This window comes from Propithecus coquereli, unplaced genomic scaffold, assembly GCF_000956105.1.
Source record: "Propithecus coquereli isolate 6110/MARCELLA unplaced genomic scaffold, Pcoq_1.0 Scaffold5, whole genome shotgun sequence".
Taxonomy (NCBI): domain Eukaryota; kingdom Metazoa; phylum Chordata; class Mammalia; order Primates; family Indriidae; genus Propithecus; species Propithecus coquereli.
Window position 1 is genome coordinate 16,278,592 of NW_012150840.1, and position 15,635 is coordinate 16,294,226.

The 15,635-nt window shown below is 49.8% G+C and overlaps 1 protein-coding gene across 1 annotated transcript in view; it reads left to right on the forward strand.

The window, feature by feature from the left end:
• The first annotated feature begins 4,307 nt into the window (after positions 1-4,307).
• Positions 4,308-15,635, forward strand: part of ESRRB (estrogen-related receptor beta) — a 100,848-nt gene continuing 89,520 nt past the window's right edge. Inside the window, exon 1 of the mRNA XM_012656124.1 lies at positions 4,308-4,493. Within this exon, the coding sequence (XP_012511578.1) occupies positions 4,444-4,493 (50 nt within the window). The 5' untranslated portion in view covers positions 4,308-4,443. The remainder of the gene's footprint in view (positions 4,494-15,635) is intronic.

Below are 15,635 nucleotides of genomic sequence, written 5' to 3' on the forward strand. Positions count from 1 at the left end.
GATGTGCAGGTTAGGCTCTCTGCACAGGCCAGGCCCACCTTAGCCATTGCGGACTGTCCATGGATGCCCTTCCTGGACTCGCCGGCCCCAGCCCTCTCCCTGGGGTGGAACGGAAGCAAGCCTGGCTTGTGATTCAGACAACTCCGCGGAGGCATCGTCCCCTTCCGGGGCTGGTGGTAAGAAATGGCCACACACCTTGGGTGTTTCCCAAGGCCTCATTGTCACCTGGAAACTTGACTTCAAGGAACACGGGCATGGGTGAGGGACAGGGATGGCATAACCAAACAATTAGTGTTCCCACACTCACTGGACTTAGAGAGCATGTGGCAGACTCTCCAGAAATGCCTGTTGGATCTTACCTTTTAGTGATGACACCGCCAAGTCCTCTGCTCTCCTGGGGACCCAGCTGGGTCCGCCAGCTTCTGCTAAGTTGCGTGGCTTGCAAGATGCCAAAAGCTCCCTCTTATCTTTGGTCCTAGAGCAGCACATGGCAGGAAAGGAATTCGAGAACCTGAGAGACTCTGCTTGCTGGGCCTTATTTGTGCAAAAATGACTGGCGTCAGGGGAGAGGGAAGGTACTACATAAACGAGGCTCTGCTAAGGGTAGAGGTTTCACCAGACCTCTGGGACAAGGGGTGCTGTGCTGGGGTCAGCTGCATAGATCATGGCAGGACCACTCGAGTGATCCTTGAGATCCAGTTGTTGAGTAGGACAGCCCACTCTGAGGACTTAGACCGGCTGGGATGGGAAATAGCAGGTGATTAGCGTGGACCAGTGTTCAACTAGATCCCTGACATGCTCTGTAATGTTTGTACCTAGGGGAATACAGGCATGGGGAACCGAGTGGGCTGGGCTGTGTGTGAATATGTTTCCTGATTATCTGCCACCTGGAGCATTGCTCTTGGCAGGATAGCAGGTCATAAAGTTGGCATCCACCAGCAAATGCTTTCTTCCCCCCTCCCCGCAGGAAACCATGTGGGGTAGGGTGTGGACACAGAATCCCATGTCTCCACTATCCACCAGCTGAAAGGGGTGAGGAGGGTGTTGTACTGGGAAACGTCTTGTTTGTCTTCATATTCCTTTGGAAAGAGCTTGAACTTGGGGAAGGAGGACTAGAGAAAGCAAAGAGACTTGTCTACTAAGATGTAGGGGTTGAATATGTAGAATCCAGAGACTGTACATGGTGTGCTTTGCCGGTGATTCGCTGTGTGACCTTGGGTAGGTCATTTCACCACACAGGAAAATTTACAAATTTCCATCTTTGTCAAATCTGATGATGGCTCTACGTGATTCCCTGAGCCCCTCCTAGCTATAAGGTTCTGTGAATGTAATAAATATCTGTTTAAAGGAATTTGTCCACAAAACAAAGTGAGCTGCTGTCCCCTATGCCTTCCACCATTACCATGTCTAATAGCCTTTGTCCCATTCCCTTTTCTGCTGACTTGCCCACCTGGGGGTACCAGTACTGGGGCATAGGGTAGTTAAGGGGTACCCTGGAGGTTCTGCTAGGGGTGGATTACAAATAGCACCTGCTCTAGGTGAGCAGGAAAAGTGTGAAATCGTGACTAGTTGACTGCATTTCAAGCTTGAAGGAAGCCAAGAGCTCTGCCCACGCCACTCCACCTCTCTGTGGCCTTTGTTTTCTGGAGACTTTGGCAAGGTCGCACAGAGGAGGTAGGACTAGATCCCAGAGTCCTCTGCACTGCCCCACACTGCTACCTCTCCAGCCAGAGGCATGGGGCCTGCCCCTGGCTTTGGGGACCCTCCGGACCCAGCTGAGGGCAGAGCGGGAGAAAGGCTGGTCTCAGTTACCTTCATCCCTGGACCTCGGAGGCGGAGAATAATTGTGTGCAGACATGAGCCTGGTTTTTAAACTAGTGCTCTATTTTCCCTCATTTAAACTAGACCTCTATTTTCCCTCATTTGCTCCCAGTGGCTTTGAGTCCATTGGTCTGGAACATAAAGGGGTCTTTCCTTTAGTGTTATAAACAGCCCTTTATCTCTACCAAATGTGTTTTGTCTCCAGTTAAAAGTGACACACCCACACAAAGTAAGAAGCTAACTGACCCCACACAACCTGCCAGGGTCTAACCCTCTTCCTGGGCAGTGGCCTGAGCAGGCGGTGGCATCCAACTCCAAACTGCTGCTGATTAACAGTTCATTCAACAAAACCTTTAAGAAGCAGCTGTTAAGTAGCACACTGTTAGGTGCTGGGGATTCTCTGGCGAACAGAAACAGACATGCTTTTATGGGACTTACAGTCTAGCAAGGAAAGGAGGGAGGAGGGAAGTATTACTCATCAATACACAGATAATTGCAAACTGTGATAAACTACCTGGAGTAAAGCGAATAGCAGAAGGTTCTGGTACAGTCTGGAAGGTGGGGCCTTCTAGGTGGCAGATGCAAAGACTGGGGCCCAAGGGGAGTGTGGCATGGGCTGTGGAGGGGTATAGAGGGACCACAGGAACCTGTCATGGGAGGCCTTCCCTATAGACCACAAACTAGGGCCTCTTTCCTAACTGCAACAAGGTTGCTGGATGTGCATTTTACAAAGCGCTCCCTGGCCTCTGTGTCTTGGAGAATGGATTTCAGAGGTCCAGAAAGGATGCAAAGAAACCATCCACTGAGGTCTTGGCAAGAGATAATGGTCGTGCGGAAGCCAGGCTCAAGGAAAGCGTCTCTGCACCCTTCTTTCTGTCTCTAACCAAGTACCTGTGTGATTAGAAAAAAATTCCGGGGCTGCTGGGGGTTGCTGACAGAGGAGACATCTTCATCCATCTCTCTGCGAGATGCTTTCCTGAGCCTCGTGCCCAGAGAATCCCACGCGTTCCTTGACTTCAACACATTTGAAAAATCTCAGCTCTGTTTCCCAGCCTGCTAGAGCACGCATTTATCCAAGTCAAATATCGTCTGTGATCCTGCTGTCCACCCCCCTGGCCCTTCCCTGTGCGGCGCCCGCCCCGCCCCCACCACCGGGTCTCTTGCAACCCTCCCTGCTTCATTCCTGAAGTACATGAACACTGCCGGCAGTTACACTCCATTTAGACATTATTTTGATGATGAAATTATGTCTTCCCCTACTGCTCATTGTCTTCTGCAGAATATAGGAGAATATGGTGGTGGTCTCTCCTGAGGGCTTCTCCCTCCCCTTTTAAATAATTCTATACCTACCCCACTCCCCACGCTCATTTGAATCGTCAAATTGATTATTATCACTGTGGCTGACACATCTCAAAAACTGAAAAGCCCCAGAAGAAGGCTTGGGGCATGACTTACAGCTCGTTTTGGTCCAGTGGCAGCCCATAATATTTGGGTTCATGGAGGGAGCAGAGGACGGGGATGCAGGTGTGTTCATAGCTGGGGATTCAGGTGTGTATTTGACAGCGTCTACTTGTGCCTCCGAGTGGATGTGGCAGGTAAGTCGGTTGTTTTAACTACGATGTATTTTCCTAAGCAGACGGGAATTTATTTGCTCATGTCTGTGTCCTGGGTACACTTCTGAGAGCTGCCAATGAATAGAGCATCACTTCACACATCCAGAGAGCGGTTTATAGACACACGCCCTGCACGGAGCCATATGAGAACCATTCGGAATTGACTGGCCCGGGTGGGAAGAGCTGCGGAGGGAATCTGTTTCTCTCCTGATCTCTGGCGGGGGTCTCACCAGCTGGCTTGACCCTTCCCACTTTTGCACACCAGACACAGGGTATGAGGCTATGAATTTCTAAGGCGATGGCCTCTTCTCTTTGGTGCGCGGGTGGAGAAATGTGACTCATTTTTAATTTGGAAAACAAACCCATTCCAAAGGCTTAGAGGTGAGTTTGCTAGGCCTGCCAATTGAAAGATGGTTTGGGGGTGGCAGTGGGGGTATATAAGCCACAAATCTCCACCCGCCCCCCAACACCAGACCCACCTGGCAGTTGGATTTTTTTTTCCCCTTTAACTGTGAGAGGGCAGGCCTTATAGCTCTAAAACCCAGTCCTCCCACTGCTCAGAAGGGGACCTCGCGCCCGCCCCTGTGAGCGTCTTATTCCATTGAAGTCTCTCTGGCTCACCCCCCTCCCCCCACCCCAGCTTGATTCTGTCACTTTAAGTCCAGCCCCTGAGAGATAGCCAATGGGAGCCAAACCATACATCAGTCTCCCAGCCTTAAAGCTACAGTAGGGTTAGTGGGCTCCAAGTCTCGGGTGCCCCAGCCTCCTCCGCCGCTCCGCGTCCCCTCTGCCCGCTGGCTCCGGAGTGCGCGGATGAGTGGGAGCGCGGGCTGTGCGCGCACGGCTCTCTGCCTCCCTCTGCCCGCCGCGGCCGCGTCCTCCCACTCTGCCTTCTCGCGCGCACTGTGCCCCTGCCCGGACTCGCACCTCGCCTGTGCCCTTCACTCTCTCTTCCGCGTGATTTCCCCGCCGCCTTTCTCCACCAACTGGGAATGCTAAAACGGGACTGATGGACGTGTCCGAACTCTGCATCCCGGACCCCCTCGGCTACCACAACCAGTAGGTGCCCTGCTTGTCGGTCTGTCCTTCTGCCCGTCCGGTTGTCTCTCTCCTGGGGATCACAGTTCCTCTTCTACACATTCTTGTGTAAAAGTGACAAGGGACCTCCGGGGGCACTTGGGGGACGTGGGAGGGGAAAAGCCGCACACTTCCTTGGCTTCTTTCTCGAGCGTAAACCCGCCTCTAACTTTTCCTGCACCCCCTTTGACAAACCCTCACTTTTAGGCAAGGGGAGCACTTTCTCATACTCTTTCTTCCTTTTGCTCTCCTCTCTGATCTTGCTCCATGGTGAGAAAATATTTGAGTTTCTGTAGAATGGAGCAAGAGTGGGGGCAGAAGAGCCCCCGAACAGGTGCAGGAATGTGGTTGCAAGGATGTCCTGTCCCGTCCGATAAAGCCTCCCCGCCGGCGCTTTGATTTATTATTTCCATTCTGGGGACCAAAAATGATCCCAGCAAGGGGAAAAAAATCGAACATGCCTCGGCGGTTTGGAAACTGCAGGCGGCTAGTGCCACGCTCGCCCTGCGGTCGCGGTGGGGCGCCTGGAGGGTGCGCACGTGGCGCGGCGGACCCAAAGCGCCCCAGGGATGCAGGCGGCGTGGCTCCGGTGCGCTGAGCTCCGCACGCCCTGCCAGGGGAGCGCGCATCCCGCCAGCAGCCCGAGCAGCCGGCCGGGCGCTTCGTCCTAGGCAAAGTTCGTTCGCGGCTTGGCTTCGGAGGAGGCTGCGCTGATCCGAACGGAAGCGCACGATTTCCCTGCCCCGGGGCAGCTGTGCGCCCGCAGAGCCAGAACCTGGGGTTGTCCGAGGGACTTGGGGAGGCGGCTGGGGCTTCGAGACCGGACCCCCCAGGAACCGCGCGTCCCCAACTCCAGGCAGCGGGCCGACCGCAGAATGGGAAAGTGGAGAACTGATGCCCGGAGCGGCGGGTGGCTGCCCCGCGCGTCCTGTCCGGGCTCTCCGGGGTCCCACTCTGGCCACCCACGGTTTCCCTCCCAGCGCCCTCCGCAGTTGCCGCGCCACCTGCCAGGTACCTGCCTGGGTCTCCTCTTGGGCGCTCCGCGTCCCACCGCAACCCTCGCGGGTGTCCCGGCGCTTGGGTGTGTGCTCGGGCAGAGTGGTCCCTCAGCAGGCTTAATACATAACAATAATAAACCTCTACGTTCTCACGGACAGCCTTCCTAGTTAACTTTGGGCTCTTCTTTTTTTTCTGAAGCAAACTAAACTGTCAAAGTCAGTGTTTCTCTAGTTCCACCATCCTTTCATTTTTGTACTACTCGCTTCCCCCCCCCCAACAAGAACCACGACGACATTTCTAAAATAAATACTCCGGATAATGTGGGGTCCCAGGAAGTACCTCCCGCACCCCCGCACAGACTGCTTGCACACACCGGGGGCCACGCGGAGAGACGAGGCAGCTTCGCAGCAGCGGCGTGTGTCGCGGATCAGACTGTCCAGACTGTCCCGGCCTCCACGGTTCTGGTTTTAGGATTCCCCCTACCCAGTCCCCCAGGCAGAGGGCCCTTTAGATGCGCTGAAATGTCAGGAGAAGGCGGAAGACGTTGGACTGGGAGATGAGGGGAATCCTTAATTATAGTGGATTTGAATTTCCGTGCTCTTGAAAAGTGGCTTTCATTCCCTTTAAAGGTTACACTGATCCCAGCTTCCGTGTCTGGGGGTGGGGGGTGTTAGTGAGCTGTGGACAACGTTCGGTGCTTGTGGGCATTTGCTCACATAAAATTACCAAGTATGACAAATATTGGATATTTAAATTATTTAGGCTCCCTCTCTCCAGAGGTGACTTCTTTAGCTGAGCTCGAAATATCTATGTATGTGTCCCTGGCACAAGCCATAGTCAATAAATATGAAAATCCGTATGAAGGAAGTACATTCTTTGATTGTGTTGACCAGGAAAGCAAGGAGAGAGAGGGAGGTTTAACAGCTGGGCAATCCATCCAGTTGACGGCAACCCTGGCTTGAGTTTGAGGAGAAATATGGGCAGAGAGGCGATGTCAGGGAAGCAGCAAAGGGGAAGGAGGCAGCCCAGGTCCCGGAGGTCTGGTGGGGGGTTGAAGTGGAAATCACTTATAAACTAAGCTTGACAGTGTTTGGGTTCCCAACCCTTCCTGGATTCTTTGCAGAGAATTAGCTTCTCACTCCACGGGGCACAGGAAAAGACAAAAATATACCTGCTGTCTGTACCAAGGAACTGAGCATCCCTGGGAGATGTCATTTTTCAGAGCCCAGGATCTGCTGGGCAGCAGCCTCGGGCATTGGTGAGCTGGCCCCATGTACAGATGTGTGCCTCTTGGTGAGGGTTTGCATTTGCTATGGTGCAGGGGTGCGTCATGTCCAAGGACAAGCTTGTGTCTGGGGAGGCATCTTTCTGAACTTTACCCCAGGGCTTCGTGACATAGCTTTAGCGCCATGGGTAGCCAAGCAACAAAATGGAGGACTGCATTGCTTGGTTTGGTGGAAGGATAGCAGGATGAACCCATTCATTAAGGTGCCGATGTTTCTCGGGGAACGCGTATGTGAGTGGGTCTGCGTTCTCTGTACACACAGTTTTCACCCATGTGGATTAGTTGACATTCCCGGACTTGAGAAAACCCAAGGGCACAGGAACCAGAGTTCAGGGAGAACGAACTCTCCAGCCCTCCCTCTTGCTTCTAACACACAGAGAGCATTTTTCAGTGCTTCAGTGTCATTCTCACTTTCCCAGGTGAGAAATGAACACACGCACACAGATACATACGTTCCTTCGTACCTTTCTCTCCTTCATTTTCATTTTCCTGTCGCCAATCCTGTAGGTGACTCCATTACCCTTTCTAATCAATATTTTATGTACATATATAATCAGCCGGAGTGGGAGTCAGTGTGCTCTCCCGCGTGTGCCTGTGTACAAATGGGTCCATGACCGGACCAGCTGGAGACCCGCCGCACACAACCCAGACAGCGAGTGGGGGTGTGTGTGGGGGGTGCCTGACCACCCTCCGATGAATAGTTTGCTCTTTTTTTTTTTTTTTTTAATACTTTGCTCTTGTTAAAGAAACAAAGAACAAACTGTCCCGAAGGTAAAATATGTGGGTTCACACGTAGGAAAAATGCCACATGGTAATTCAGAATCAGTGACCCGGAGAAAAACAAAAGGGGAAATTAATTTTTAATGGTACATTTAAAAATAAATCAGAGTGAGGACATTAGTCTTGGTTTTCCAAGGGAGGGGCTTTAGGAAATAAAGCCTGCCACCCTTTTGGAGATGTGGGCTGCCGTGGAAGAGGATGGGTTGTCACAGGAGTTGTTTGGGCCCGAGGTGATAAAGCAGGGAGAAAGGTTAGGTCATCGCTGAGGCCCCAGTGCCAGGTAAGGCCCTTTCCAGCTCAGTGAGATCCTGACACCGCTGGAAATTTCCTCTCGGAGTACTATTTCCCTAACCCCTTTCGTTTTAGAAACAATCCTCTATTTTACCAATAATTAGGACATATGAAAAGATCTGCTCCTTAAAAAAAAAAAAAAATGAAGCAAAAACCTGGCCCACCAAACAGGAACCTTTTCATTCTATTGATCTGGAGCAATCAATAAATATTCCATTTAGTCCGGGAGAGGAGGGGCAGAGGGGACTTTCGGGGAAAGCACTTCGAGGGAGGTGGCTGTGAGAGAAATTTCATGTCACGCCCTGCCTTCTCAGAGTACCCCAGCCCTCGCTGGGGGGGCCCTTATAACTTTGTCCTGCATGCGCCATTCATGTTCCCGATACTCAGTTATTTTGCCAAATGGTTTTAAAGATAATTGAAACTCATTGAAAAAGTTTGTCTCCTCCCTTGGTCCTCTGCGGAGTGTCTTGTTTCTTTTGAGCAAAGATCTGCACAACCCTAGCAGGCCAGTGGAAGGATGTGTGTGAGGGAGAAACATTGAGGAGATGTGCTCATCGGGGTGGGCGGTAGAGTTGGCTGTGAACCAGTGGGTTTCAGAAGGAGAGAGAAATTCCGAGACAGCAAACAGACAAGAGACAGGATGCTTCTGACCTGGCCCTGCAGCGCCCCTGCCTAGAACTTGTCTTCCCAGGTACTTTAAGTGACTTCCTCAAAATGATTAAAATTCTTTGTGATTCCAAATTTAAGGGAAGGAATAACACCTATTTAGACCGTAATTCACTGTTTCAAAGTAAAGCCTAGCTCACACCCTGAGCACCTCTGTTCTGTCGTCCTCCCCCTACGCACCGGCCATCGTCGGATCTCCATCCATCTGTCTCCGAAGCGAGACCCTTGCAGCCCAGAGTTAGCCAAGACTAATCACAGCTGCCCTGGGAGCTTGTGTCTTGGAGTCTGCTGGCTCTTGACTGAATGTTACCATGGCGGACCCCCGCTCAGCTTGAATGCTCAATCTCTGGTGTCCTCCAGAGACACTGTAGTCCCCACAGGGCGCATGAGCCAAGGAGGGGGCCGCCAGTGCAGGGCCCAGGAAGCCGAGAGGGCACAAGTTAAAGATAGGCTGGCACCAGACAGACCTGAGCCCAGAGGCTTCCTGAACATCCCTCCTGTTTGCCCTTGAAGCCATCCACTGATTTCTAGAGATAAATCAAACACCTTTTTAGCATGTGTGCACTGGTGACCCTTGATTGGGCTTGTCTCTGGTGAGTTTCACCTTTCTCAGTCCCAGCAGCCTCAGATGTCTGAGGAATGGTCACAGACATAGTCATTCCTTGGAGGAGGGGCCCATAGGCATTGACGGCCCTGGTGTCCCCTGGTGTGGCAGGGTGGCCTGGGGCAGGATTATATCCTGGTTGCCCCATCAGTTGGTGTGGCCTTGTCCCCGCGAAGGGAGGTTGTGGTGTTTATAATTGCAAATGTAATTAGCAGACCAGCTCTGGGGGACTGGGATGCTCAACTCCCCTGCACATCTCGGTGACCCCTGTGATGGCTGGCCCGGCAGATTAACCCTCACCGGGCCAGTCTGCCTCCTGACGCTGCTGGGGCCACTGACCTTCCACTGGTAATGGCAGTGCTGTCCTGGGACCAGACTCTTTCCTCGGGGTGGGGTGGGGGGCCGTCAGGGCAGTGACTGGGAGAGTTCGGTAGCTGGGTTTTTTTTCTTCCCTAGGGCACGGGGCTGGTGACCCTCACCTCTTGTGACAGTGCGACCCTCCCTGTGCGGTGGGCCGTGCTGGGGCATTTCTTCCCTCGCTTTCTCGGCCACACTGGAAGGATGTGATGGGAAGATGCTGGCTGCAAGCTGGTCAGTTCTGTGGCTCTGGAGGGACTCATGGTGACTTCATCTCGTGTTCCTGGGGCTTAGCGGGCAGTGGCTTGTATTTGCCCACGCGTGAGCTTCTTCCCAGAGCCAGCTTGTGGGAAGTGACTGCTTGCTGGCTGCTGGGCTCTGAGTGGGGATTCCACAGAGCCGGGCAGCTTCAGGCGGTCCCACTCTGAGACAGATGGGGAGGCCGTCATAGGAGAGAATGGGCTCAATTTGTTTCTGGGGACAGAGACCCCCAGACTAACCACCTGAAAGAAAGACACCAAAACACCAGACAAGTAGGGACACATGGAACTGCGTGGTCTTTCCCTCCACCCTACGCGTGTGCTTGTGTTAGCCTCTCGAGGGTGCCTTTCTTTGCTGATCAGGATTAAGATGGGAAAGGATCTTCGCAGGACCTTTATTTGTAAGTCATGGCTAAAGGGAGTGTCAAGCCCTTTCCTGATACTGTTAAAGCCCCTGTCATAGAGGCTGTTTCTGAACCCCAGAAACATCAAAAGCCACGTCCATCCCTCAGGGAGTTTCTGCCACGGGAGGAGTGTGTGTGCGAATGTGTGAGTGTGTACCGTAGGTGTGCCCCTTTAAGATGGGCTGGCAGTGGGCAGGGGGCTCTGCTTTGAACACAGTCCCTGCTGCCTGCTGCACCCTTGCCTGGGCTGCGGTCTGGCTGTGGCCACGTTCTAGTAGGGGCTGCCGTGCCTTGCGATTGGTTTGTCCACGGTGTGCAGGGGAAGGCAGAGGGACCTGCGCTGCTTGTGCCTGCAACCTGGAGTATTTCAGTCCTTCAGGCCTGTCCTTAGTTTTCTGGCCCGGGTAGGGCTGGGCCAGACCCCGGAGAGGGGAAGAAGGGAGTCCTGCCCTTCTCTCCGATAACAGATGGCCACACTCAGAAGAGCATTTGGGCCATTCTGTTCCAGGTTCCCAACTTCCTCTTCTCTCCCTGAAAATAGCCATTGACAAGCTGTGACTTCAAGCATCCACTTTTTTCTTAAATCAAGGAAAATCATATTGGTTAATCTGCCTATGGGGCTTTCAGTATGGAATTGGACAAGGTGGGAAAAAAAATTATCGGCTAGATGTCTTAAATTCAGAATTTTCTGAGCTTGAGTTAAAATAGTACGAACCTAAAACAAAAGTTTTCCTGGGGGTTAGAGAGAGAATTTTTTCCTCTTCATTTTGCGTTGCTCTTTAGCCTTATACACATTTTGGTCTTAAAGAAGTTTTTTCTTTTCTTTTTTTAAAATTTTTCTCCTTTGTTCCTTAGGACTTTAAAATATTCTGTTCAGTATTATCATTCAGCGTCCCTAGACTGAGCCTTTTCTGAGAATGGTTTTCTGGAAAATGTTATTTTATTTCTCAATGTCATTTCATTCAGAGGTCAAAAGGCAGTTTAAACAAACTCCGACGAGGTTTTGTTTTTATCTTCTGGTTTCAAATGTGATCAATTTTTGTTTAAAACTATATCAGGGCCCTCTCCTGGCAATTACAGCCGCAGTCAGCCTCATGCCTGACCATCGGTGTTTACTCAAACCCTGCATTCAAATCAGAAAGGATCTTAACGGGACCTTGTGCTAATGTGAAGTGTCCAATTAGAGTCAAGCCTTTCTATCGAGAAACTATGAGTTTCAAAATCCCCAAATACTAAGTGTTAATTTCACTTGGCTTTTTTATTTTCAATTGCTTGAATTAACTAGAGTTCATACATTAGTGTTTTTTTGTTTTATTCTTTTTGTTAATTCATTTTAAAGATGTTATAGTATTTACTTACATTTATGTTTTTGATATTTTCGCCTGGCTTGTGTTTTAAAAATGATACCTGCAAAAGGGTTTCAAGCATCACTGTTGTGCTCCTGTTTTCTGAAGGACAAAGAATAAGGAAATAAAGTCGTAAGAGCATGCAATAGAGGAGGCTGGAGTGAGTGAAGAAGGGTGACGTTTTAGATGAGATTTGTTCTCTCGTGTCTTACAATTTAGCATTTTCCTTTGTCTTCACTTATTTTTTTCCCTCTATTTTTGCTTCAACTTACTGTAGTTTGCCCTTGTTCTTTTATCTCTCCTCAATTTCATGTTTTGGAGGAAGGAGTGTATGTGAGTGGGTCTGAGTATGTGTATGTGTGTTTGAACTGTTCAGAGGTGCTGAGCACGATTACTTGCGTGAAGTCCCAAAGCAGAATGCCTGTTATTGGCCCCCCCTGTTCTGATGCAGCCATCAATACGTTTATCTGCTGTCGCTGCCCTGCTCACATGTTTTGGTAGAAAAAACAAGGAAGGTAAAGACCTGCTGTTTCCAGGCAAATTCCAGCATGGCTGTGTCTGTTACCTGGGGAGCCAGGTGATGAGGGCTGGAGGTATGAGTGGGGTACCCAGAAGCACTAAACTATATTCAAAACCAATTTTTAAATCTGTCCCCTCATCTTACTGCTTCTGTTTGGGACCCTAGTTTGAGATCTTGGTGATGCACAGTAAATGAACTGTTATATGCTTTTGTTTTTTGCCTTTCTAATTGATCAGCAGAAAACATTTCCCTTTGATGGGGAAACAGCCCTTCAGCATACAGAGTGCCGTATTTATCCTTTTTCTTTTAGCCTTACTCTTTGTCATTTGTCTCTTGGGTGTGTTGACATTGTCTACCTAAGCAGTCAAGCTAACAAGCTTTGGCAGAAAGAGCACTGCTTTTACAGAAATAATAGCAATAATGTGATGGTTATAATAATTATGATAAAAGTAGTTGCAGCTTGTACCTTTTTCTTCCCCCAAATCACAAAGCGATTCTCATAATCATTTTTCTCATAGTAACTGGATGAGGGTGGCCGTGTCTTGCCCCTAAACATAAATATCTTTGTGCAAACGTAAACATGCAAAGGCTTCAGGTTTGCATGTCTGAATTCATCCAGGAGCAAAAACGGCCTGGTCTCTGAACATGAACAGACTGGCAGAGGAGAGAATACGGTGCTTACCGCATGGCTCCCGTGAGAAATACTGGGTGTTTTGCCTTTGGATGAAGAAGGGAGAAGTGTTTCTTGCAAAGGATGCTGTATCAAGTTTGACCCCACTACCACCAGCTTCTGTGGCCCGTACAATCTCTGCCTCTCAGTTGCTCCTTGTTCCTTAGTTCCTCTGGCTGTGTTCTCAGGAGAGGTTAGCAGACCAAAGGCACACAGAGGACAAGGAGGGTTATGGCTTGGCGCATGTGAAGATCTGGGAAAAGAACTGTGTGAAGAGAGAGGCAAAGTCACCTCTTCACCCTTGATCGCTTTCTTGGCCATTCGGCTTCTACGAGGCCGTTGTCCCTGCTCCTGGGTACCTCAGCCTGTGCTCTAGAGGCAGAGATTAGAGAGAGGTCATCAGGAAGCTGACCCTTCTGAATTCCCGTGACCGCTCTTGTGACTTTTCAGGCCGACTCCCAGACCCCGAGCCCGCTCACCTGCAGGCTGTGCTCATCTGTGCGTTACTTTTGAATCCAACAATGCCTTTGCTATTTCCTCCCTTGTTTCTTTTTCGTGCGTAGGTACCTCAGAAATAGGAGGCAGAGCTGCTGTAATATACCAGGGTCCCATGGCTGTCTGTATTTTTTTCCACTTTAATATTCTTACTCATGTTCTTACTCAATTTTTTTTCCTCGGGGGGGAAAAAAACCCCAAAGCTTTGGATTATTAATTGATTATTAACTGATTTAACAAACAAAACATTCCACCCCCGAGGAATGCAAGCGAGACTTTGGCTGTGCTGCTCAGGTCGAGATCTGCTTTCCCCCTCAATCGGTGAGAAATTTTATAGCTTCAATTCCCTTGTTGGACCCTGAGTAAAAAATTAATTCATGAATAATAAAAACCAATCAGTCTTGTTGAGTTTAAGAAGGATTAGGAGAAAGGGTGTTTTTTCTTAGAGAGAACATTTGGAATCTGTGTCGTTGTCACCAAGTGTTCGGGGATGGCTTGAGCGTGCCTTTATTCACGGCAAATGAGCTGTTTATTATCCTGAGGTGTAACGCATGTTCCTTAGTTGCAAGGCCAACTTACTGATGGCTGTTGTGGGGGTCCCATCCACTCGTCTCCCACAATCCCATACTCCAAGCCAGTGAGAATTTGCTGAAATTAAGACACTTTCCTGTAAGTGACATTAAGCAAATAGCAACAGCCCTGGTATTTCACTATGAATAAACCCATTTGTTGATGGGAGGCAGTCCTTCTTGGTTTCCCTCTCCTTTCTTTCCCACGAAGTAATTGGCCAGAAATTTACATGCCTTTGTAAAAACTACAGAAATCAGATAAGTAGGTTCTCTTTTTAGTTCCCACCTATAGTGTCTACTTCCAGAGTTGTTGTGAAGATTTAATGAGCAAATTCACAAGTGCCAGGCACATAGTAGGTATGCACTAAATGTTCAGTGTTATTAATTTTTTTGACGTTATCTTTTGGAAGTTACTTTTTTATTCCACTGATATAACCTCACAATGATGTTCTGCCCCAGCATTGAGATTGAGGTGCTTGAACTGATTACTTTGTTTAATGCGATCAGTGTGGTTTGGGTTTCTATATGTAACACAAGGGGATTAGGGAAGGAATTACAATTTGGGGTAGGCATGATGACTAAGAAATTTCCCTCTGAATGAATCCCTATATTCTCAGACTCTTAGGTAGAGATGCCCAATAAAATACAGGATACCCAATTAAATTTGAATTTTAGATAAACAATGAATAATTTTTTTTAGTATAAATAAATCTCATGCAATACTTGTTAAATTTGGCAACCCTTCCTACCCGTGACTCTTTTTCTTAAATTGATCTGATTAAGAAATACATTTCCCTTATTTTTTCTGCATTTGACAAAGCCCCAAAGAATGATTATGTGTTTACTTTTTTCAAATTGTTTTTTAAATGACCGTCTTTAACTTTTTGCCAATATGAACTTGTTAGGCTGGCCACGTCCCTAGAAGTTAGTGGGTTGAAGTGATTGCCGTCATCCAGATATGTTGATAGAGTGGCAATTAAGTAAATAATCTGCTGAATGAGGTCTCCTGACACAGCACCCAGGGCTATCGAATCTTGCCTTAGGGAGAAACAGGGTAAGCCGAGTCTTTCTGGGGAACCTGTCTCTGCGTGACGTTTCCCTGACAAACAGGTTGGAGGGCTGCACTTCCACAGAGCAGAGAGGACCAGGGATCCAAAGCTGAAACAGAGCCAGTTGAGAGCGTGGATGGACGGGGGCTCGTCAGCAGGGTACCAGTGAACCACAGCTTCTCCTCCCTCGCCTCTTGGAGCAGCATCTTCTTCGCACAGGCCTGGTAAACACAACCATTGTTTCAAGCGTGGTGCCCTCGTAGCCCAGGGCATGGGGAATGGAAGAGCTCTAGAGCCCCCTACAGGTCCTCTCTGGCACTGCACCCACGGGTGACTCCTGCAGCAGAGCCGCCCCACGGTGGGAAGGAGTGCAGGGAATCCCAGGGGCTGAGCCTTCCGAAACGCAGGACCCTGGGAGGAGGGAGTTCACGACTCTGCCTTCAGAAAGCGGCGTTTCTGAGCCTTGCTTCATGCAATTTGGCACTGCAGCTGCCTTGCGTGGCATCCCCTCTCCCCAGTACATACGCACACACCTGCGCTCAACACACTCACTGCCTCCGTGAGCGTCTGACCTCCAGACGGCTGGAAAGTGCGTAGGCCTCGTTCAGTCGGAGGAATCCCCCCAGCTGCTGAGTATGCAGCCCCAACGCAGGCTGCACCTTTTCAGAGCCTGATGCTGGCGTTCAGAGTCTCTTCTCCAAGCCACCTAACTCCCTGGGGATCATTTTAGGATTTTTCTGTAAGAAAAGTTTCTGGTGGGGATAGGAGAGCTAAAAATAAACTGTATTTATCCTTTAAAACTCTGCTCAGGTATCCCCCTCTGGGTGAA